Source organism: Phaethon lepturus, unplaced genomic scaffold (genome assembly GCF_000687285.1).
Source record: "Phaethon lepturus isolate BGI_N335 unplaced genomic scaffold, ASM68728v1 scaffold25222, whole genome shotgun sequence".
In the NCBI taxonomy this organism is placed as follows: Eukaryota; Metazoa; Chordata; class Aves; order Phaethontiformes; family Phaethontidae; genus Phaethon; species Phaethon lepturus.
In genome coordinates, this window is record NW_010522992.1 from 10,900 (window position 1) to 34,810 (window position 23,911).

At 55.0% G+C, this 23,911-nt stretch overlaps 1 protein-coding gene across 1 annotated transcript in view; it reads left to right on the forward strand.

Moving 5' to 3' along the window:
- The window catches only part of LOC104616852 (microtubule-actin cross-linking factor 1-like), a gene marked incomplete at its 3' end in the record, with an annotated part of 34,577 nt that extends 10,755 nt beyond the window's left edge, over positions 1 to 23,822 (forward strand). The window contains exons 18-39 of the mRNA XM_010281999.1: positions 308 to 438; positions 855 to 1,038; positions 1,611 to 1,780; positions 2,057 to 2,235; positions 2,444 to 2,582; positions 3,066 to 3,259; positions 3,435 to 3,597; positions 3,853 to 3,936; positions 4,045 to 4,152; positions 4,794 to 4,892; positions 5,054 to 5,206; positions 5,303 to 5,391; positions 5,841 to 5,976; positions 18,374 to 18,523; positions 18,613 to 18,846; positions 19,457 to 19,684; positions 20,130 to 20,651; positions 21,010 to 21,186; positions 21,694 to 21,817; positions 22,150 to 22,358; positions 22,773 to 23,126; positions 23,659 to 23,822. Coding sequence (XP_010280301.1) covers positions 308 to 438; positions 855 to 1,038; positions 1,611 to 1,780; positions 2,057 to 2,235; positions 2,444 to 2,582; positions 3,066 to 3,259; positions 3,435 to 3,597; positions 3,853 to 3,936; positions 4,045 to 4,152; positions 4,794 to 4,892; positions 5,054 to 5,206; positions 5,303 to 5,391; positions 5,841 to 5,976; positions 18,374 to 18,523; positions 18,613 to 18,846; positions 19,457 to 19,684; positions 20,130 to 20,651; positions 21,010 to 21,186; positions 21,694 to 21,817; positions 22,150 to 22,358; positions 22,773 to 23,126; positions 23,659 to 23,822 — 3,991 coding nt within the window. The remainder of the gene's footprint in view (positions 1 to 307; positions 439 to 854; positions 1,039 to 1,610; positions 1,781 to 2,056; positions 2,236 to 2,443; positions 2,583 to 3,065; positions 3,260 to 3,434; positions 3,598 to 3,852; positions 3,937 to 4,044; positions 4,153 to 4,793; positions 4,893 to 5,053; positions 5,207 to 5,302; positions 5,392 to 5,840; positions 5,977 to 18,373; positions 18,524 to 18,612; positions 18,847 to 19,456; positions 19,685 to 20,129; positions 20,652 to 21,009; positions 21,187 to 21,693; positions 21,818 to 22,149; positions 22,359 to 22,772; positions 23,127 to 23,658) is intronic.
- Positions 23,823 to 23,911: the final 89 nt, after the last annotated feature.

A 23,911-nucleotide genomic window follows, 5' to 3' on the forward strand; every position in this document is an offset into this window, starting at 1 on the left:
GGAGCAGAGCCGGGGTGGAGGAACGGGAGCGGGTGGCACAGCCCATCTGAGGTGAGGGAGGGCATCCCTCACGGTTACGCACTGCAAACTCCATCGCAGCAACTGCTATAGTCGCTTGCAAGAGAGAAAACGCTGGTTTGGGGGGGGGGACCCCCCCCTCCGGGGCTCTCTGGCGCAAAAAAAGGCGCGGGCCACGGGCGGCCGGGCTGCCATCGCCGGCTTGACGGGCTGCTGGCTGGCGGGTTAGCAGGGTCGGGGCTGAGCGTGCTGGGGAGATCCAGGGCTGACGGGTCTGCTCCTTCCCCTTGCAGGGTAGAACAATTGTACCAGAAAGTGATGGCTCTCTGGCACCAGCTCCACATGAACACGAAGAGCCTCATCTCCTGGAACTACCTGCGGAAGGACGTGGCCCTGGTGCAAAGCTTCAGCGTGGAAAAGGTGCGGTAGGAACTGCTCTGCCTGGCTCCGGGGCTGCGTTGCTTCGCTGTCCGGGCTTCTTCGTGGGGCCGAGGAGGACGGGAAGACCAGAGCCTGCAAGGTTGGGCAAGTCGAGGGTCTTTGCTCCTGGAACAGTGGGAAAGCCTGAGCTTGGGGCTTCTGTGCAAAACAATTACAGTTTTTCCCAATAAGAAGAGCATCAGCAGTTTGGTGACGAACTGTAATAAGCGTAAGAGACTGTGGGCTTAGCGTTCCTTTAGGGAGCGGGCAAGGCTGGAGGGAGGCCTGAGGCTGACACGGGGAGCTTGCCTCGTCTCCTCCAAAGAGAAAATACTCCCTCGGCAAAGGGCGGCGATGCAGGGGCGGGTGTCGGAGGTTGTTGCCGGTGGTTAGATGTGCTGCTTTTCCACTTGCAGCTGAGGTCCTTGGCGCAAGGGGAGTGCCAGCAAGCCGTGAAGAGCCTCCAGGCGCACTACGAGGACTTCCTGCAGGACAGCCGGGACTCGGAGCTCTTCTCGGTGTCGGACCGGCTGCGCCTGGAGGAGGAAGTGGAGTCTTCCAAGGAACACATCCGGCAGCTGCTGGAGTCCATGGAGAACGGTGAGCTTCAAAGGGTTGACGGCTCAACCGGGAGCTGTCGGGAGTTATAAACAAAGGATTTATGGGATGGCTTCATTTTCTTTTTTGTTCTGAGCTAGCTAGTTGATGGTGTGAGCAGCTGCGCTTCTTATTTCTCCATCCATTCAAGTGCTGGGCCTTTGTCCAGTGATGTTGCCGCAGGGACGGCTTGGCTTTGCAGCTTCAGCTCAGCTGCTGAGTCCTCTTACCCTAATAGTGTTGGAGGTGGGTTTGGCCATTAGGACGCGTTCTGAGCAAGGACTTGTTCCTGCATTTAGTCTTTAAGAAAATATACGTGGCAGTGCCGTGTGTGACACAGCAGCACTGTGATTCCCACTAAGACCGAGGACTCTGGCTTCGTCGTGCGTGGTGCCCTGTGGCTGGACTCATTCTCAGCTGCGTTTCAATGAGATGATTTGATTAACTTGTTTTCCATCTGAGCAGAGACCCCGGTGCCTCGGTGTCAGCACAATGCTGCACTCTGCTCCGGGGCTCCGGGCCGGTACTGGCCCGGGTTGTTTGAGCTGCTGTTTTGGTTTGTCCGTGACTCGCAGAGGACAAGGATGAGACCGTTGCCAGGACGTATCTCTCTGAGCTCAAGAATATCCGTCTGTGCCTGGAGGAGTGTGAGCAGAGGCTAGTGAGCCGGATCCAGTCCCCGAGCAGCGCCCGAGCAGATGGTGACACTATCCAGGAAAACACTATCCGTGTTGCAGAGCAGGAGGTCAGTCCTGCTGCTGTGAGATGTGGAGGGAGGTGGTGGCCTCTGGTCTTTAGCATGGGTCAAAGATAGCTTTTAAATTCTCGGAGGTGAATGTGTGAGTGATGGGTATGTGACTGCGTGGGGTTTGAGGGGATCTTGCTGCACAGAAGGTATCAGGAAAGCTCTCCAGGTGGGCTCCCTGCTTCATTTCATACCCATCTCCTTTGCTAAGGGTAATCATGCTTTTTCTGCACCTGCTCGGGCTCTGCTTTCACCTGCTTTCCCTTCCTCCTGTAGCGGATGCAGGAGGATCTGCAGCGGCTGCAGTCGGACCTGCGGTTTGTTTCTGAGAGATGCTACAGCTTCCTCGACAAGGCGCCCGCGGGGTCCAGCACGCCCCACTTGCGTTCTGAACTTGACTTGGTGGTGAACAAGATGGACCAGATGTATGGGCTGTCTTCCATCTACCTGGACAAGTGAGTCGAGACATGCATCTGTTCCCAAATACTTTTTTGAATCTGCCCAATGCTGCTAAAGACCTTTCTTCTGGCCCTCTAACACACCTTGCACTGGACCGTAACTGAGCTCCATCCCTCTGCGACATACGGTGCAAGCAGCCTCGCGATCAAGAGGATCTCTGCCAAATTGCGGACGTCATTGTGCTGCCTCTGTTTGATTTGCCAGGTTGAAGACGGTTGATGTTATTATTCGTAATACCCAAGGAGCAGAATCTCTGGTCAAAGGGTATGAGGTTAAGCTGAGCCAAGAGGAGGCAGTCCCCGCCGACCTGGCAGCTATTCAGTCTCACCGCACGGCATTACAGGTTGGTGTTCGCTCCCCGAGGTGGGCAGGCAGAAACCGGCTGATGCTTTGGCGTCTGTCAAGCAGGGTCCTTCCCTTTCTCTGCTGAATTGGCACTGTGTGCCATTTTTCTTGCCTCGATGTAGCAGCCTGGAGGATTTTGTGCTGCTTATGTGATCCCTTTATTGCTTTGTAAAGGTAAAGGAGCTGCCATGGCTTGTGCTCTCTCTTGTAGTGCACATGCTGGCGCGTGTGAGCATCTTGGCAGCTACGTGTCCTGTTGCTGTAGGGCAGGGACTGAACCAGTCTGACTTGCTCCAAGCTGGGAACACGGTCCCCTCCATTTTGCACCTCCTGTAATCAGCCGGTTCTTTGCAAGTTAAGGGCAGCGGGAAGACAAACCCTTCTCAGGCTTGTCTGCTCCGGGCAGGAGGGCATCTCTGACTTAGTGTGCCTTTTGCTTCCCGTGGCGTTGAACCGGTGCCGTCTCTTGCTGGTTTTGCAGCAATGGCTCGGGGAAGTGAAGGACAAGAGCTCCATCTTCACCACATTGGAGGAGGAGATGGCAAAGGCGAAGGCGGTGGGAGAGCAGCTGTACCGGCTGAGACAAGAGCGCAGCATCGACCTCGAGCGCTATCAGGAGAAGGGAAGCCAGCTGTGGGATCGCTGGCAGCGAGTCTGCGCCCAGATCGAGACCCGGTGAGAAACCTCCTGCCTCCTTTTGCAGATTGACTTTCATGCCTCAGCTGAGAGCCGGGGTCAGGCTTGTTAGCCATGCTGTTTTTCCAGGCGGGATCCTCGCTGGTGGCCGGGTTATCCCTATAGCCTAGGTTGGCATTTCACCCTCCTCTTACTTTCCTGGTTCTTCTCGCAGCCATGCGGAGCTGGAGGGCATCCAGGAGGTGCTGAGTGATTACCGGCAGTGCCACAGTGCCCTAATCCAGTGGATCGAGGAGATCACAGTCCAGCAGGAGCTGATGAAGCCTGGGCAGGCGGAGGACAGCCGGGTGCTGTCGGAGCAGCTGAGCCAGCAAACGGTAAGACAGGACCTTGTCTCGATGGCATGGCTGTGAGCTTGAAAATATGAAACACGGTGGGGAAGAGGCTGCAGGCCTGATCTGGGTGTCTGGGAAGCAGAAACTCTGCTTAGCTTGAGGTGGAGATGAGGCCTTGCATAAAAAATTGAAGAGAATAAAGACTTTGCCCAAAAGGGGAGGGATGGGGACTGAAATTCAGCTCACCACCCATGGCAGCTGTCCTGACAACCCTTTTTTCTTTGAATTTTGTTGAAGGCTTTGGCTGCAGAAATTGAGAAAAATCAAGCCAAACTGGACCAGTGTCAGAAATTCTCCCAGCAGTACTCGGCTGCCGTCAAGGTACGGGTCCCCTCCTGCACCGAGATGAGGCTGGCTGGCCAGGAACGCCCCCAGCACGGTTTGCATCTCGCATGCTCCATGTCTCTCCACCCCCGGTTGTGTTTGCAGGACTACGAGTTGCAGCTCATGACGTACAGGGCGTTTGTGGAGTCGCAGCAGAAGTCTCCCATGAAACGCCGGCGCATGCTCTCGTCCTCGGACGCCATCACGCAGGAGGTAGGAGCGTGGCCGCCCGCTCGACCTTGCGAGGGAAAAATTGCGCGGGGGGTTCTTTGACGCCGAGCAAACCTCCGAGCAGCCTCTGTGAAATGAGCTCCTTCTGCTGAACTCTCTTGAATAAATAAAGTTTCCACCCTCGCTGTTTTTTCCGATAGCCAGAGAGGATGGCTTAGTGCTCTAAGCACCAGGTATGAAATACCTAGACTCCTGGGAACCCCTGGGTCAAATCCAGCAGGGTCGGCTCAGCCCTTCAGCCTCGCGAGGTAAATAACCAGAGCACCATGCAGCGTTACTGTGTGTGGATCTTTGGGATAAGACCTTTAGGGACCCGAGGTCCTGTCTGCTCTGTGTGGATATTAAAGATCCCGCTAGCCCTCTTTGTAAGAGTTGAGCATCTGCCCCAGTGTCCGTGACCGGAGTCTCCCCTTCGCTCCAGTGTCGTGCAGCATGCCGTGTGTGGCCACAACCCTCCCCGTCAGACTTGCTGCGTTTCACTGATGCCGTACCGGGTCTGCGAGGTGCCCGGGGGGCTTCCCAAGCGAGAGATGGTGCATCCGTGTCACGTACTGTAAAGTACGTCGCTCTGGATCTGCCGGTCCCGACTGATGCGCCCCGTTTCCCCCTCTCTCCCTTCGCAGTTCATGGATTTGCGGACTCGCTATACAGCTCTGGTGACTTTAACCACGCAGCACGTGAAGTACATCAGCGACGCTCTCCGGCGGCTGGAGGAGGAGGAGGTAAGGCTGTTGTGCGGAACCGAACAAGCTCATTTCCTAGCACCCCCGAGGATGCTGCCCCATGGTGAGGTTCTATCGGGCACAGCTCCCGAGAGCCTCTCTGCCTTTGGGAATCTGGGACCCCTTTGACGTGGTTATCTTCCTCCCTCCTCCGTTTGCAGAAAGTAGTGGAGGAGGAGAAGCAGGAGCACGTGGACAAGGTGAAGGAACTCCTGGGCTGGGCCCTGGCCTTGAAGCAGAGCGTGCAGGGCAGGGTGGCTGCGGCTGGGAGCAGAGAGCTGGGCGACCTCGAGAAATCCATCTCAGAGCAGCAGGTAAACTGGGGGCAGCCCTCAGGCAGCTTGTTTAACTTCTGCTCTTTTTCCACAGCTGAATGAAGCTTGCTGCTTTTTTTTTCTTCCTCCTGACAGGCCCTGAATGAGGAGCTGGCTGCGAAGAAGGAGCAGGTCTCTGAGGCCATCAAAACTTCACAAATCTTCCTGGCAAAACACAGCCACAAGTGAGTGTGGCCCAAGGAGGGGACAGGCAGGGAGAGCAGCGAGGGGACATGGGATACCTTAGACCAGCTCGCGCTGGTGGGCTGGCGTCCCTGGGGCCCAGTGCCCGACTCCCGTCAAAAAGTGATGAGCTGCCCGTGACGGTCGTTGTCTTTCTTACCTGCAGCAAGAGCTCTGAAATACGCAACTCATTTATGCTGTTGGGACAAAGTTAATGCCCTTTAGTAGGGATCCAGCCCTGCGTGTTTGGGGATGTGATCGTTACAATGCAGGTCAGCCTTTGCTGAGCACAGTTACTCTTGCTGGTTTTAGCTGAGCCAGGCAAAGAGTAGGGCAGTGGGAAGAGGGGTCTCGTGGTGGGTTTGGCCTTTCCCTTCACCAGAAGAATGTGTTAATTCTGCAGAGCTGGGAGCTGGTTTGTGCAGTTTCCCTGAGAGATTTCCCCTTGCAGGCTTTCCCATCCAGAGAAGGAACAGATTTCCGCTCAGATCGGTGCCCTCAAGGAGACGTACCAGGCGCTCTGCAGCGACTCCACGGAGCAGCTCCAGCAGCTCCAGAGCCAGCTGGCCCAGGAGGCGGAGCACAAGGTACTGGTCCTCGCTCGGTCCCGTGGCTGCACGGACACAGGGCACACCTCAGCGGGTGAAAAAGGTTTTGCTTGGTTGCGTGTCTCATGGCCACCGGCTACTCCCCAGCCCGTCGACTTTCTTACTTGCACATGGTTGCCCTCTCTTCTCTTCTGTCCATGCGTCACCTGAAGCATCCGGGCTGGGGTGGTCCCTGGAGGCCAAGCGGGAGCCGTTGACCTGCTGCCTTCCGGGTCAATGTTGTCCTTTGCAATGGTTTTCATCAGAGCTCTGCCCTGCGCACCAGGGTTGGCTTGTTCACGCTTGGTGGGCGAGAGTGTAGATGGACCTGGAAACGGTCCCCTTGGCACATCTGTGTCCTCTGAGGAATGCCCTCTCGGTGCTTTAACCGCGGAGGGCTCCATCTCACAGGCTGCCCGCGTGCAGGAGACGCGAGAAGGTGGGTTTCTGCAGAAGGGCACTGGCCCGTGCGGTCTCGTCTGTCTCGGGGTCTGGCGAGAGGTTTGTCTCAGCTGGGGCTGAACGAAGTTGCTCTCCCCAGTGGAAGGCGACTGCATCGTCCAGGCCCTCGGCTGACCTGGGAGACCTTCATGACCTGTAGCCGGACCCATTCCCTGTTCACACCCACCAGCGCTCCCGTCAGCCCCGTCCCGGTTCCGCTGGGTAGGGAGGGCTGAAAGTGCATCCTTATTGCCTGTTATGAGCTGTCTTTGGTCATTCACAGATATACGTGTACGTGTTATATAAGTGTATATACATGTGTCGATGGATATATTTGTGTGTTTGCTTGCTGGCTCCCTGTACTCTGAAGCAACGGCCCGCTCAGATCTGGATGTGACGCGCAGGTTTTGGCTGTTGGGTCCGTGAGCGAAGCCCTGTTCGAGCCGCTCATGGGAAGAGGGTGATGGGGCTGCTTGTTTGAAATCTGCCTCTCCAGCCTTCACCTAAACATATAGCGTTTCTCTCCACATTGGACTTTATAGCACATTTCAGGTGTCTCGGTGCAGTAAACGCTTTCTAGCGCAAGCCCTCGTGCTGGCAGCAGAAAGCTTTCGGGGAGCAAACGGGCTCGTTGGTTGCCGCTAAGCCATCGCGGCTTCGATGCTTCTGGTGCTGTGGCCAGGAGAGCGGCGGAGAGCAGCCCGCCCGTGGAAAGGATGCTTCTTCCTTTCTCTTTTCCTCCCTCGTGGGCAGGAAAACGATTGTATAGCAAAAGCCTTCTCCAGGGCTTGCCGGGCCGTTTTCGTACAGCATGAGTGCGCTTTGGGGCTCGGGCGAGAACAGTTTTCGCTCACGCTCTCGATGAAGCCCAGAAAAGGAAACGAGAGATGGCAGTGGGGCTTCGCCGTAGATCCCCGTCTACGCGACGATCCCTGCGGCTCTGGTGCGGTGCAGTTGCTTCACTGTAGAGGGAGCATGAGGAACTCTTAACATTTGCTTGCTGGAAACATCCAACTGTCAGAGAGAAGTTATAAAAGACAAAAATGCAAAGCAGAACGCGCTAAATTGAGCATGATGTGTCCCTGTACAGTTTGTGTTTCATGTCAACTGTTTTTAAGATTAACTGACATCCTTGCTTACAAGTTTAACTAACCCTCCGGGATTTAAACAAACAAAACACACAAAGTGAAAGAGGACGACCTGTGTGTGGGGTTCTTTTTGCAAACAAAACAGTCGCATGCTGGACGCTAACACCAAGCTTTACACTGTGTGTGATACGGCTGAACTGCTCCATAAGGCTCTGTCTTTAACTGCTCAAGGCACACCCTGCAACTCGGGTAAGTAAAAGCCTTTTACCACCCTTCCCTCCCATCTCCTTTTTTATCTTGCTCTTTTTTTTTTCTCCCCTCTTCTGTCTTTCCACGGCTTGTTCACCTCCAAAACATGCATGTTAGTCTGGCGATGATGGTGGAGGGCTTAGGTTTTTCCGGCAGGTTCACCCTGTCTGCACAGGGTGGTGGGACACAGAAGGCAGCGGGGGCATCCGCAAACCAGCGTGGCGGAGGCTGCGTCCTCTGCCGTGCCATAGCCGGGCTGCGCCACGGCTGCTCGGCACGCCCGGCCGCCTGTCCTGTGAGACTCCTCCATTACCAAAAGAATCCAAGGGTCTTGGGGATGCAAAAGGAATTCATTCCACAGTCCCGATTCCTGTCCCCACAAAAATCTTTTAGTGCTTGTGCCAACCTTATGCCCAACCAGTGGGACTGGAAGAAACCCAAACATCCAAAGAGCCGTTGTTGCTCTTTATCATCTTAATTATTACCTTCCCTGTGGGGATACCAGCAAGAAGAGAAAAGCCCCTCCAGAAACACCAGAGTAGATGGTCTGTTCCCAGTCTGTCACTGTTTCCACGCTGGGACCTCCAACTTCTTACGTTTCTCCTCTTGCCTTGTCTGAAGAGCACAGCTACCCGGGGGTGCTGGAGCCGGGCAGAGCGGGTGCCGGCCGTCGTGCTCGGGGAGCTGCCCCGCATGCAGCACCCCTGCCCCAACGCATGGCCGGTCTGTGGGGCTGGGGAGCTGCTCCGTGGCGTGGGGTCTGTGGTGTTCCCCGGCCGTCCTGGCACTTAAGACCTGCTTGGGAAGTGCAGGATTTGAAGCATGGCAGGAGTCAGCGTGGAAGGTGTGCTGGGAGAGATTCCTAGGTGCCCTGAACTGGATGTCTTTGGGGTTTTTTCTCCTCTATGAGTACACAGTGGGATTTGTGTTGTCTTTACTTTCTGAAACTGGAGTTGTTGAATGGCTTTGGTGTGCTCGTTGGTCTCCTTCCCTCTGTTTCTCCATGGAGCATTACGAGCACTTCTGGGTTTTGCTGCTTGCCGCTTTGCTGCGTTATTGTTGGTGGATGGTGGAAGCATCTCAGTGCTGCCCTGGCTGATGGACTGGAGGAGCATTAAAACTTGCTGGCGATGTGCAAGCTAGCAAATGCACCAATTTGCGTGCTGTGATGCCTTTGGAGTTGCATTTCAAACACTTTGGGACTCGCTTTCTAGCCTGTTTAGGGGTTTTAAACTTTTTTTTTTTTTTGGAAACTGAGACCTCCCTGGAACTCATGCAATCTGAGTGCTGGAAATGCTCGATTTTGATTTAATTCTTTTCCTTCTCTTTCTGTTCTAGGGCAGCGAAGCAGTGGCAGGAGTGATCGATCTTGGCACAGTAGAAATATTCCCTGTCTTTGGTGCCATGCAGAGAGGTCTTATAGATCAGGACACTGGCCTCGTCCTCTTGGAGGCCCAGGTTATCACATCTGACTTAGTTGTTCCAGAGACCAATGAGAAACTCTCCTTGGAGAAAGGTCTGGCAAGAAACATCATCGATCTCAGGACGTTCCAGGTGCTGCAGGAATTGAAGGATGCTCTCCAGCGGGTGGAAGAAGTCAGATGTGAAGGGAGGCAGCTCCTACCTGTTGTTGCTGCGATAGAAGAGGGGAGGATCAGTGAGAACGTTGGGCTAAAGATTCTTGAAGCTGAGCTCGTCACTGGGGGCTTTAAAGTCCATCAGGGCAGAATCAGCATGGAGACAGCGATGCAAGAAAGGCTCCTTACCCCCCAGCTTTATTCCAGACTTCTCTTTCACCTGGAGGGTGGTAAGGATTTGATTGACCCCAACACTGCTGAAAAAATCAGCCTGCCCGAGCTCGTGCACCGATGCATCGTCCACCAAGAGACTGGACTGAGGCTGCTCCCAGTCAAGCAGCTGGCGGGTGGGATGGTGAGCTTGAAATCAGGCAGAAAAGTCAGCATCTTCCGTGCAGTCCAGGAAGGGCTGATAGACAGGCAGGTGACAGTCAGGTTGCTGGAAGCCCACCTCTTTGCTGGTGGCATTGTTGACCCCAGGACAGGGCACAGGCTGACTGTGGACGAGGCCGTGAGACATAATTTAATTGACCAGGATTTGGCATGCACGCTTCTTATCCGGCAGCTTCAGACAGGTGGCATCATCGATACCGTCACGGGAGAGAGACTGACAATTGATGAAGCTGTAAGGAAAGAGTTGGTAGCACCAAGGATTGCATTGGTGGTCCTGGAATCCCTGTGGTCCTTCATGGGGCTCCTGTGGCCAGAGACGGGGGAGATCGTCCCAGTTGCAGATGCTTTAGAGCAAGGAATCCTGTCTACAGAGCTGGTTTACAAGATTCTCAGCAAGAGGCAGCTCATTAAGGCTGTCTTTATACCAGAAACCACAGAGGTGTTGTCCTGGAAGAAAGCCGTTGAACATGGCATCTTGGAGAGAGGTGTGGCGAAGAAGCTGAAATCCACAGTTATACCTGATGTCATGGCCAGCGTGCAGCTTGCTGGCTCTCCAAGCAGAAGCAGGCATGGGCAGAGCCCTTCTGGAAGGAGTCCCACACGTGACAAAGAGCTAAGTGACCCTCTGCTAAGGAGTGACGACGAAAGGCTGATGTTCCACTTGATGACTCACAGCTACATCAACATCCATGATGGTCAGAAGTTGCTCTTAGTGGATGGAGAGTTGAACAATCTCACTAAAGCCCTCATCCAAACCCAAGAACATGGATCCTGTGCACACATGTTGGAAGGCAGTGAAGGCTTTGAGGATACAAAGGCAAACGCAGCTCTTGAAGGTGAGCTTTACAACGGTTTGGCTTTGCAGCAGCTTGAGTTTCAATCTGCTCCTTCAAAAGGACAAAGTGAAAAGGCCCTACCACCCAGAGCTGCTTTGGAGAATGGGGAGGTGGTGATGGGACCTGAAAGCCTCCTGCTGGAGGGTGCAGAAGATATCCTGCTTGTGGAGGAGCAAGAGCAGATTTATACCAAACAGGCTGCCATCGAGAGTGAAACTAATGCTGAATTTGGAAGAGAGCAAGTAGCTTCTACAAGCAAGGACAAACATCAGGTAAAATTATCGATGCCAGGACATCCCGGTGACCTTGATAGTGGATTCAGGGAAACAGAGGAAGTGATGATTGAGGCAGAAGAAGAGTCCAAGGCTACTACAGTAGATGGAGTGGAAAGTATTGAAGATCAGAAGAGGGCAGCGGGAAATGGGACAGTTGTTGTGAAAAGTGAAATCTGCATATCGATGGATGCTTCAGAAAGTAGAGATAGACCGGAAATCAAGGCGGAGAGGTCCCAGGGTGTGGAGGAACCTGAACTAGAGGCAGAAGACGTTAGAGAGATTTATTTGCTAAATGAGGAAACAATTGAGAATGGCATGCTGGGAGGAGAGGAGATTGTGCTCCCTAAAGCTGGAGAGGCAGAGCAAACAGAGAGGCAAAGTGAAAACATGGGAATTGTATTGGAAGTGGAAGAAGGAGAGGGTGAAGAAGTATTAGGTGATGAGAGTGTTGATGAAATGTCCTTGCCAGCCCCTGCAGAGCAGGAAGCAGAGGACACTTTGGAAATGCTCTTAATGCAGCTCCAAAGTGGTGGCATAATCCATGAGCAGACAGGCAAGACTCTTCTTCTAAATGAAGCAGTAGCCCATGGAGTGGTGCCCAGCCACACAGCTGTGAAACTAATGGAGAAAATGAAGATGTTCAGCGGCTTCTTTGACTCTCAGACATGTGAATCATTAACCACTGAGGATGTCATTGAAGAAGGTCTGATGGATGAGAAGCTTCTCCAGAAAGTACTTGCATCGGACAAAGCGATAAGTGGCGTTCTTGACCCAGGCAATAACTTTGTCTACTCTATCAAGGATGCCGCTGCCGTTGGCCTTCTGGACAAGGAAACGGCAATGAGGATCTTGGAAGGGCAAGTGGTTACCGGAGGGATCGTTGACTTGAAACGTGGCAAAAAAATATCAGTCACTTTAGCTTCAAATCTGGGCCTCATAGAGCCAACAAGTCAGAAAGAGCTGGTCAAGCTGGAGAAGGCTTCCAAAGGGAAAGGCATTGATGAGGTGACTAGACAGAGGCTCATTAGCTTACAGGCTGAGACCAGTGGAATTGTGGATCCTGAAACCAAGCGGCCTTTGACTGTTGCACAGTCTGTTGAAAAAGGGCTCCTGAAAAAGGACAAAGCTTTTCAGCTCTTGACCAAGCAGATTGCTGATGGTGGAATCATCCATCATGTGTCTGGAATGAGGCTTTCAGTAAACGATGCAATGAAACACAGTTTGATCAATCAGGATTTATGTAATGAACTCATGAAAGCTGAAAGCTTGTGCCTGCAGGACTATGTTCATCCAGTTACGAAGGAGAAACTGCCCTTGCTCCAGGCAGTATCGTTAGGGCTCGTTAGTCCAGACTTCCAGAGGAAAGTGCAAGAAATCCAGGCTGGAAGTGGAAGCATTTTTGATCCTGCTTCTGGCCAGAGACTGGCACTCTGTCAAGCGGTAAAGGAGGGCTTGCTGCCCGAGCAGGTTATGGAGAAAGTCCTGTCATCTTCAGAAATGAAAGAAGGAATTGTAGATCCTGAGACCTGCATGATCGTTCCCTACTCAGAGTTCATAAAGAAGTGTAAAATTGACATTGAGTCTGGCCAGAGGTATCTGGAGGTCCATCCCTTCAGAGCCATCAAGGATGAGGTGACGGGGAACAAGCTGACGTGCGCCGAGGCGGTGAGGCTGGGGAAGGTGGACCCTCTGCCCGCTCTGCGGTTGCTGCAGGCTCAGGCAGACAGCGGTGGGGTCGTGGAGGGTACTGTCAGCAAGAGGCTCTCCTTGAGGGCTGCTGTGGAGCAAGGGCTGCTGGATGAGGAGATGGCCAGAATCATCGCCACCAACCAGATAAGGACTGGGGGAATTGTTGATGCTGGTAGTGGGAAAAGATTGACTTTAAAGGAAGCTGTTGAAAAAGAACTGATTAGCCAAAAATTAGCTGCCACTCTTCAGGAGGCACAAATACCTGAAGACAAATATGGTTCCGAGGTCTGCAAAGTAGATAAACCCCAACTCTTACAGGAAAAAATGGAAAAATTATCTCCAAAAGGGAAAGATGTCATCATCTCTACCAGTGCTGCTAAGAAGTCTGATGGTGCTGAGCACAAAGCTGGATCTGAAGCCATGAGCTACGACGTGGCTGGAGGTGCAGCCACTGCTGCCGAGAGACTCCCAGTGACACCCACAGAAGGGAGATCAAAACCTCCAGAAACTTCAGAGGATGGTGTAACGCATCATCCCCAAGGCAGGGTTGAACTGAGAGAACACCCCTCAGGGTTAGGTGCAGCATCTCCCCCTGAAGAGACGGTGGTACCAAGGGCTATGGAAGAAGGGATTGCAAAAAGCAGCTTCCAGGTGAGAGCAGCTTGGGGGAAGGAATCGAGGAGAGAAGTAGATCGAGGGACAGAGAAAGTGGAGGGAGTGGGGCTGGAGAAAGAACGGTCATTCTTGGACACGGAGATGCTTCACAGTGTGGAGGAGAGTGAGGAGAGGAGGAGGAGAGGGTCTGTAAGTGCAGGGGGAGTTGTGGAGGGTGAAGAAGGTGCAGTGGTGGCTTCTGAGCAAGGACAGCGAGCGAGCAGCCTGGACGGGGTAACATCGGCAGCCCCCAGGGAATCTGTTACTGTGGGTCGAGGGAAAGGCGAGATGGGTCCTACAGAGGCTGGAGAACCCCCCGAGACTGGCATCCCTACGAGGCCTGCAGGAGAGGAGCTTGCAGGTAAAAAAACTGTCAAGCATGTCGAAGGAGAAACCCTGAGACTGGGTGCGGAAGGTCCAGTTGATCAAGAAAAAACAAGTAAAACTGAGCTAAAGCCTACCCAAAAACAGAAAAGCAAGAAAAAGAAAGCAAAGCAGACTGGTTTTGGAGACAGTGCTCAGCCGGAGAAACCGTCTGTGAAAAAGCAGTCCCTTCCTTCTCTGATTTCCAAAGAAATTCCAGGGAAGGAGGAGGAGGAGGACTTCGTATCAAGCATGCCAGAGCCAAAACATGGAACTACCACGAAGATTACTGCTGGGTTGGCAAGAGATGCAGCCAGGCACATGGGGAGCTGCAAGGATGAGAAAGAAAAGAAAACAATTTCTAGGAAAGGTCAAGAAAACCTCGCTGGGGGTCAGGTGTTCCCTGTTCCCCCAGGACAAGGGGAAGCTCGAGAGGTGACGAAAGGTGGGATCAGAAATGGTCACGATTCCTCGGTGGCATTCGGCCTCGAGGAGAGGACGACCTGGGAAGACACCAAGGTGGAAACCACCAGTGATGTGTCCAGTGCAGCCCCTGCAGCAGGCGAACCGCCCGAAGAATTAATTATCAGAGAGGAACCCAGAGAAGTTCAGGAAACCTCTGCAGTCCTTGTGCTTGGAGAAGGGACACGGCAAGAGCAAACAGGGGAGATGAACACAGGCCAAGGAGGTGCCCCTGTTCCCCCAAAACCCCAAGGAGAAGCACCCCAGGAGAGGACCAGGCAGACGGGTCCTGGCGATCGGGGCTTGCTCTTACCCGTGATAGTGGAGGGGGAGCTGCTGGAAACCTCGAGGGAATCCACGAGACCAGCCCAGGTGAATTGATGCTTTTTGCTATTTTGACTATTTTTTTTTTATGAGCTATTTATGTATGTTTCACGTTAAATCCGTCCGAGGTCCTCGGCACAGAGGACAGCCAGAACACGAGGAGTGGATGTTTGAGCTTGACGTTGCGGTATCGGCTGCAATGGATTTGGCAAAGGACCCAGTGATGTATGACTGAAAACACTCACGGCTTAGTTGTGGCTTCTTTTTGCTAGACCATTACTTATAAATGACTAATAAGTAGGACTCTTTTTTGGCACTTTTACTGTAACACCAGAGATCTCTTGCCATTTATAAGCTTATGTTGGAAGAAGAGCCGTGTGTTTTATTTTTCCTGTAGTAAATCTTGTAGATAAGGCTAGCGAGTGGAAAGTCCCTGAAATGGAATGTTATTAACAGATTTCTTCTTTGAAAAAAAGAATAATAGATAATCCTTTGTATTCTTTTCTGTCTAAATCTGAGGTTTTGTTTTACTGTTTGATTCTGTAGATCATGTTCAGCAAGAAGATGTGCCTGGAGCACGATGAGAAGCTGATATCGTATCTCTCCATGCTCCGAGATATCGAGATGAGAATCAAACGGGTGCAGCCAGCAGAGCAGAATTTGGCAGCCCTGCACGACCTGCTGCAGCAGGCGGAGGTGAGCGGGGCTGGGCCAGGCTTGGCCGGCGTTAGGCAGGACAGAGCTCATCCCTCCTCTCTCCCCAGCTTCACGCACAGCCCTTGCGCTCCTCCCTACCTCTGGGAGCCAGCTGGGGAGGTTAGTCTCGGGTTTAACAGGCATTTAAATGCAAACCCTGTCCCTCCCTGCTCTGGCACTGCCTCTGGCTCACCTTCTCCCTCCTTAGACAATAACCTAAGCGTGGCTGAAATTAATTTTACAGCCTGGAAGAAAGACAGGCGAGCGCTGGCAGCCGAGCGGGGCTGGAGGGGGGTAATGAATCTTTCTAGGAGGTAGACGTAGTGTTTGGAGCTGGGTCTCCAAAACCTTCCCTCAGTTTTGGCGGTGAGAAGATGAAGTCACCGTATCTTAGACATAACGATGTTGTCTTGCCTCAGGCCCTGGGCGCTGAGCTGCAGGAGCTCAGCTTCCCAGTGAATCAGGAGTTGGACGCCGTGAAGCGGATTGTGGCCAACCCCCCTGAAGAAGTCCCTGAGCAATTACTGAAGGCTCTGGAGAAGGATGCCAAGAACCTCCAGAAGTCTCTGAGCTCCACAAGCGATGTCCTGGAGTCCCGGCTGCAAAACCTTCGTGGGGCAGCAGAAACCAAAAAGGTAGAGCTGGCAACAGTCCCGCTGCCCCACAAGCGTCCCAACGCTCCTTCCCCGGAGCGCTCGGCTCCTTCTTTAAATGGTGCATTTCTGTTTTTAAGGCTAAAATCCTGGCACATCAGGAGACTCTCCAGGGCAAACTCCAGGAGCTGCTGAGCTGGGTCTCTGGCACTGCAGAGTCGCTGGACGGCAGCGATTACCAGCACGCGACCGATGCGAACAGCTTGAGTCGCTGCCTCCAGCACTACAAGGTAACCATGGCAATGCCCCTAATCCTTCTGGCTGATGAAGTTGCTGCCCTCTGTGTGGAGGAGCAGCTTCTAATCCTGCTTCCCTCCTGGAGCCTTGGTGGGTTTGCCCTTACCCTTTGTTGCAGGAGGAGCAACGATACTGTAGTTGCTCCGAACTCATTTGTTTCCACGGTACACAAACCATCTGCTCTGGCCCTTTGGGAAACATGTTCAAATGCAGGTGTGTGGTGGGGGCTGAGCGGCTGGGAGGGATTCCTGTCAGGCTCTGCGATGCTGAGGAGAGAGCCGCTTCCTCCGTGGAGGCTCTGGGATCCCCTCCATCGCAGCTGCCCCGGTCTCCGTCGACTGTACGAGGAGCCCAGGCTCCCCTCCACATTTATTCATCTTTTAGCGGTAGCTCTCGAGATGTGGTCAGTTCAGCATCTCCTGCTACCACGTTTGCTGGTAGCACCTTGGCATTGAAGTCAGGGGACTTTGGGAGCTGATGGTGGCACCGTGGACTGGACTGAGCTGCGGGCTCCGGGTCTGGGTCACCTTCAGGGCTTCGCCAGACCCAAGGGCAGCCCTGCCTCTTGGCGAGGTGCTGGAGGCCTGGTGCAGAGGAGCGGTGGGATATTGCCATGGTGAGGTGCTGTCACCTCGATGCTGAGCGCTTTTGGAAGCGTTTGGCGTTCGTGGAATATATTGTTCTGGTGACAAAGCACTTTCTGCGGGTGTGTACTGCTGCCGGTCCGTGTGTCCCATCCCGCAGTGCGGGAAAGCGCTGGCTGCGGAGTCATTTGGCCTGATGGGTCTTTTCTGTCCTGTTCAGGAGCTGAAAGAGCCCCTCGCTGACACTAAGGCTCAGCTCGACGCCACTGCCTTCGACATCCAGCTCCTTATCTCGGAGCACGCCCAGGACTTGACGCCTCAGCAGAGCAGGCGGCTGCTGAGGCTGCTCAATGAGCTGCAGAAAGCTTTCCGGGACCTGTCGGAGCGCGTGACGGCTCGGGTGGAGGTCCTGCAGGTCTGTCTCCAGCAAGTGGAGCAGACGGATCAGGTGAAGGTTGTGAGACATCTGCTTCCTGGCTGCAGTTTGCTCGCTGAAGCGCTTCCCGGCCACAAGAACGTGCGCTGAGACACCTCGTATTTGGGATTTCATGTGCATGCCACTCACAGTTTATGACTCTTCATTGCACATCATGAGCTTCCTCTAAAGTTTTTCTTCTTCCTACCACTTAACTCCCCAGTGGAAAGTCACTTTCCTCCCGAAAGACGGAGCTCTGCCGCGGTCTGGGTAGCACAGCCAGGCAGTGCTCTGCTAGACATCGAGTTGCTTTGGGCTGGGTGGAATAAACTCTGGTCTCTCTAACCCCACCAGAAAATCCCTGTGCAGAGGGGCCACCACAGACACTTGGTAGTTTTAATGTCATATTTCCACTGCACAAGGCAGGTGTTGCTGTCCCAGAGAAACAGCCGATGAGGTATTGAGGCAGCAGGCAGCTGCAAAAGCAAGTCCTCACCCGTCGCTGCATGGATCCTCTTGTTCAAGACAGGATTAATGTGTTTTTTATTAACAATTGCTCTCCGTAACTCTTGCCTGTCCTCTCTGGAGTGTGTGTGTGTGTATATTAACCAGTTTGCTTTGCTTTTTCAGATTGAGTGTGCGCCCATCCTAACCCAGGAAGAACTCGCTTTGCAGCTGAAGGGCTCTTAAGAAGGCTCTTTCAATTTGCTTCTGTTGTTTATCTTATGACTGGGAGAAACAAGCACAGTGTTTTGCACAAGTTTGTACATCACCTTGCTGAAATGCCCAGTGAAACTCAAAAACCTTTTATCTCCCCTGGGAAAGGGGAACAGGAACGTTGCAGGGACTCTCGGGTCACATCATGCTCAATTGCTCAGACAGGCGCTTCTGTATTGTGCTCTGGCAGCAAAACGGAGGAGCTGGATCAGCTGCAGAAATGCTTTCTCTCTCTCCCGGGCTCCCTCTCCAACCCCAGGATCAAAAAAACCAGCCTACTTAGGTTGTTTGGGGCTCCACAGTGGTGCTGCCTGACCTCAGGTGGTTGTTAGATGAGTTTCTGCTGCAGTTTTAACGTTTGTAAGGTTGAATGGAAAAGGCACAGAAACTCCTGGTTGAGCTCTCCCGAGACAGGAGCGCGTAACCTGGAGCGTAGCTCCACGTTGGAGCTCAACGGGCTTCTCAAAGAGTAGATTGAGAGAAAACTGCTGGAACGGTGGCAAACGTGCAGTGAGCAGCTCCTGCTCAGCAGGGACTCGGCACCTCAGCCGCGTTCCCGCAGCGCATGAGCCTGAGGGGGAGAGGGAGCACGTGGAGAGCTGCAAAAGCCATTTTCTGTGCTGCGTCCTCATCTTCAGGAGATGCTCCAGCTGTAACCTCTTGCCTTGCCTTTCAGCCATGAGCCTGACCGCAGGTGCAGCACAGGTACTAACTGTCCTCCTCTCCCTCTCCCTCTGCCCGCAGACGCTGCAGGAGCAGCAGGCAGCCCGGGCACGGAGCCTGGCCGAGCTGAGCCGCTGGCTGTGCCAGGCAGAGGACACGCTGGCAGAGCAGCAGAGAGCAGCCAGCGAAGGGGACCTGTCTGCCTTGCAGCAGAGGCAAAGCGATGTTAAGGTCGGTGCTTTAAAAAACGGGGGTCAGGCGGCGGAGAGGCTCGGTGCCGCTTTGGGAGCGCCCGGAGCCTTACAGCATCGTCTGCCTAGGAGCTGCAGAGGAACATGCACACCCGAGCCGCCTCCTTTGCCAGCGTCCTGAAAAGCACAGAGGAGTTTTTGGAGGAGAACAAGGCGAAGATGGAGCCCGGGGAGCTGGCAGCACTGCAAGAGGAGCTCCAGCGTGCCAAGGAGCAGTACTGGTCCCTGCAGGAGAGGACGGAGGTGGCCCAGAAGGAGCTGGAGAGCGCTGTGACTGCTGCAGTGCAGCAGGAGACTGAAAAGGTAACGTGCAGAGAGCTGTGGCTCTTGGGCCCCAATTGAGGTGGACAGTGAGGTCCAGTCACTGCAGTCAGATTCGGCGGGGGCCTGGTATTCATCTGGGTGGTTGGTGTAAAGGAATTTACTGTTCTTCTGTCCCCTGGGCGAGGTGGGGTACCGGTGCTGTGCCCCCTCATGAAGTGCCTCGAGAGCTGCAGCCACAGATGAGCTGGTTGTGGAGGAAATGGGGGAGTAAAAAGCACCTTGCTCTGCCTTTTGGGCTGACCTGTAATGGGAGCGTGAGCATCGGGCACCTCCGTGCGCTGGCGGGGAAAGCGACGCCCACCCCTGCGTGCGTGGAGTGGCAGCCCTTCAGGGTGGGGACCCTGGGTCGTGTCAGGGTTAGAGATGCGACGTAGCGGAGAGGCTGGGTTTATTCACACCTTCTTTGTAACGTCCACCCGTTGAGAGCCGCGGGGTGTTTTGGAGGTCTGTGAGGGTCTCCGGCGTTTGCTGTGGCTGGAAAACTGTTCGGGGCTTTTCCTTCTCTCCATTTTTGTCTCCCTCCCCCATGCAGCCGTTTGCTGAACATGCATAAATCGGGTCACTGTTATCTGGGCCTTTGTGCTTTCAGGTGAAAGCTGCCAAAGAGCTGGAGGAGAACAGCAATAAGATCGATTCCCTTTTGAACTGGGTGGCATCACTGGAGCAGAAGGGAGGGCTCCCGGAGTACAGACCGCACCCCATTGAGCAAGCGCCAGGGGCGCGAGCGGGGACGGGCACTCGGGACGTCCCCGACGGCCATGTCGTGGGAGCAGACAGCGCCGCCGAGAGCCTGGATGAGCAGTACGAGAGGCTGAAGGTCAGGACCGACACCTCATCCCTCTCAAAACTTTCTGTCCAACGCACTAACCCTGCCTCCGGCTGCCGGCGCAGCTGGGAGCAGGACGGGGTGCTAGATGGGTCTGGCCTCCGAAACACGGGTTTGGGGTTATTTTCCGTGTGGGAGACTTGGGAAGTCCCTGGCTGGCGTCCTGGAGGACACGTACTCGGTGGTGGTGGGTGGGTGCCACGGCACGGTGCAATCAGGGTAACGAGAGAAGGTGCCCGTCATGGTCAGAGAGGGGTTACTCTCCTGCAGGCAGAGTGCCTGCCTGCGTCCCAGCCTTGGGGTGTTCCCCCCGGTGCTAGTGCTGTAGGAGGGTGCAGAGGCTCAGTCACGCACTTGGCCTCGCTGCACCCACCGGGCGCTGCTGGGCAGAGACCCTCGGTCGCAAGCGTCACCTTTGCTCGCCGGCATCTTTCAGGCCCAGCACCAGGAGCTGCTGTCCCAGCAGCAGGATGTCATCCTGGCCGCGCAGTCGGCGCAGGCTTTCCTGGACAAGCGTGGCCACAGCCTGGCTGGGGAGCAGCGGGGCCGGCTCCAGGGCCAGCTGGCAGAGCTGAAGGACCAGTACGCGGCTTCCCTCTCGCAGTCGGAAACGCGGCTGAAGCAAGTGCAAGTCCTGCGGGACGAGCTGCAGAAGTTCTTGCGGGATCACGGGGAGTTCGAGGCTTGGCTGAAGCAAGCGGAGCGGGATCTGGAGGGGATGTGCAAGGGGGACAGCGACCCCGCAGCCCTCCGGCAGCTGCTGCTGCGGCAGGGGAGCTTCTCAGAAGACGTGATCTCCCACAAAGGCGACCTGCGGTTTGTTACCATGTCGGGGCAGAAGGTGCTGGATGTGGAGGGAGCTGCTGGGGACGCAGGGTCCCAGCCACCGGTGTCTGGGAGCGTGGTCAGGAGCAAGCTGGAGGATGCGACGCAGCGATACACCGCATTACACTCCAAGGTATGGGAAGGGCTTTGCAAAGGCTGAGAGTTGAACCCTGGGTGCTGTTTTCCTCCTGTGCGTATAGAACGAGCAGGGGTGGCAGAGGGATGTTTCTCTTGAGCGTCTGGCTGGACTTCTAGCACATATGTAGATCATAGGACAAGAATTGTCTTCTTTAAGGCTTGGGCAGAAGTACCACCCTCTGTCTTGGTGTTGGTCTGTGTGTTGCCTCCTGTAATTCCTTTAACGCCTATGGCAAGCTTGGTTTTTTTAATTGTTTTTTCTTTCTTGATGATTTCTGTGCATTTCCCACCGGTGCCCAGGTTGCCCTGTGCTTGTGTGCATCCTCCCGTTATGTCTTGTTGCTCCTTTGCAGTGCACCAAGCTGGGCGCCCACCTGAACACCTTGCTGGATCACTACCAGCAGTTCCAGGAGGTGGCAGAGTCTCTCGGGACGTGGCTGCAGGAGAGCGAAGCTGCCGTCGGGAAACTGCTCTCGGAGGTGGTTTCTTCAGATCCGGCGGTTTTGCAGCAGCAGCTCGCCGGTGCTAAGGTACGGGGTCCTTGGGTGATCTCCTGGGGAGCGCTGGAGCCTCTATGGGAATTTGGCTGCTGCTCTGAGCAGTCAGCAGCAGGAAAGAAAGAGACCCCATCCCTTCGCTTTTTTTGCTGGTTGAGTGCAAAGATGGACCTCGGGAGGTCCCTGCACTGCAGATCAGGTGGAGCCAGGCTCTTCTGAGAGGCGCTGAGAGCAAGGAGCGGGGGCTGCAGTCACGGACTGCCGCAGGGGACGTCCCAGCGGGTCATGGGGGGACGTTCCTCCCCCATGAGGGTGGCTGGGCACCGGGGCAGCCCAGACCCTCTGCTCCAGCTCTGAAGTCAGCCCTGCCTGCAGCATGGAGTTGGACCTTCCAACCTACGTTATTCTTTTACTTAATGATTTTGTGAGGAAGCGAACAGGTCCCTCAGCGGGGTTTGAATGGAGCCCTGAGTTCCCCGTGGGTGCAGGTCTCTTGCGTGTGACCCACCGCTGATTTTGCCTTGTCTTGTGTCAAAGCAGCAGCTGCAGGGAGACCTCGCTGAGCACCAGGTGCCGGTGGAGAAGCTCCAGAAAGCGGCTCGGTCCCTGCTGGAGGTACAAGGGGAGCCGGCCCCAGACCATGGGCACGTTCAGGAAACAACAGGTACAGAGCAAAGCAGCCACCTGCATTAGCAGGGATGGTTGGGGAGGGGGTGAAAACATACCAGGGAGGAGGAAAGAGGAAGTCTCCCGCTTTTGGGGGAAGGTGGGGCAGAGGAGGGCAGCAGCACATCTTCAGGCTTGTGTCTGCACGTGGGGAGGGCTGTGGTCCAGGCTGACCGTTTGCCTTGGGTCCCCTGTCTCGCTGCTGGGTTTGGGGATGGGGATTCGTCGCCGGTGAGAGTTTGGCAGGAGCCGAAGATGATCCTGGCTGCTCTCTGAGCACCAAGCGAGAAGCTCTTTGCCACTGATTCTCCTTTGCGCTGAACTCTGCAGATGCCATCGTGCGCCGCTTCCAGAGCCTCTCCCAGCAGATGGCCGAGCGCTCGGACTTGCTGCAGAAATCCATTGCCCAGTCCCAGAGTGTCCAGGAGAGCCTGGAGAGCCTCCTCCAGTCAGTGGCTGAGATCGAGAAGAACCTGGAGGGAGAGCAGCCGGCCGTGCTCTCCTCCGCCTCCATCCAGGACTCGCTCGCCACGAGTGCGGTAAGGCTGGTCCCCGAGCTCCCTTGCCTCAAACACGCCTGTCTGCAGGACCTGAACCACGCAGGCAGTTGCTGGGGGTTAGCTACAATATTCCGAAAGCACAAAAAACCTGAAAAGGCGGTATGAGCTGAACCTTTTGCTTAATTTCTTTAAGCCAGGACACAGACCTGTTGAAATTCTCCTCCCTTCTTTGCAAACAAGTAGGGCTGGGATATCGGGCACCGAGGAAGGGCAGAGCAGGTTGGAGAGATCAGAAAGGAAAAGAAAACCAGGATAGAAAACTATTCTTGTCCGACCCTGCTTGTCTCAAAGCGTGCGCTGCTGTTCCCAAGGGCAGCCCAGCCTTTTCACGCCAGTTAGTTTTGCTCAAGAGCCTTCCTAAAATGGCATCCTTTCTGTGTGTGCTTACCACAGAAGCTGAAGCAGGACATCGCCAGGCAGAAGAGCTGCCTGGAAGCCACCCGTGAGATGGTGACGCAGTTCATGGAGGCAGCAGACAGCCCCACGGCCTCTGCCCTGCAGGGCAAGCTGGCAGAGGTGACGGAGCATTTCGGCAGGCTCTGCCAGCAGCAGCGGGAGAGGGAGGATGCGCTGAAGGGCCTCCTTCCAAAGGTTGAGCAGTACGAGCAGCTCTCGGAGAAGCTGCAGCAGTTCACGGAGAGCAGAGCGCGGATGTTGGCATCTGGGAATCAGCCGGAGCGGGACATTGCTCACTTCTCCCAGCACCTCCAGGTGAGATGCAGGGGAAGAAGACTCCACCTGCGTCAGGTTTCTGGGGCAGGGCCGTTTTGCAGTGATTTCTTCCTGGGCAGCTCCCAGGCTGCCAGGATCTGCAGGACCTGTGCTGGCTCTTTGCCTGGGGAAGGCAGCGTCACCGGAGCAGCTGGGGCTGTTTCCAGCAGTGAGAGAGGGGAATGGCATTTCCCTGGAGTCAGGCTGGTTTTTGGAAGACATCTCTAGCCAGGCTCTTAGGGGCCAGACCAAATATAGCAAGGTTTTACCAATTAAAGACTCCACAAGGTTAATACAGCAAAATGCCCAAGTGCTGGCAGTAAGCGCAGCGCAGGATGTGACAAAGCCCTTGCCGACGCCGTGGGTCCTGGTGGCCGGTCGTGGCTGCACGGCACGGGATTCTTCCCTCTGGCTTCCTGCGAGTGCTCCGCTACGGCGGGCGGTTTGGCCACAGCCTCGGAAATGCTCTAAGCTGGCGTAAAACCAGACACTTGTGCTGCAGGGCGGGGGGGTTGATTTGGCTTGGTCTAGGGCCCCCCATGCCGTTCACTGCGTGGCCTTACACCAGCACCGGGGCAGGAGGGACTTGCTCCTGCAGCTGCTTAAAGTGTTTGCTGAGCCGGAGCCGGAGGAGCAGGTGGGACTGGCCGTGCCCGCCTGCTCGGCGCTGGTGCAGGTCATGGCGCTGCCTGCGAAGGGTCCCTCCAGCTCGCCAGGACGCGGGGCTGCCCGGTCCGTCCCCGCCGCCCGAGTCTGCTGGCGCGGGCACGCTCGGCATCGCCCCTGGCTCTTTGCAGGAACTGAATTTGGCGATGAGGCCG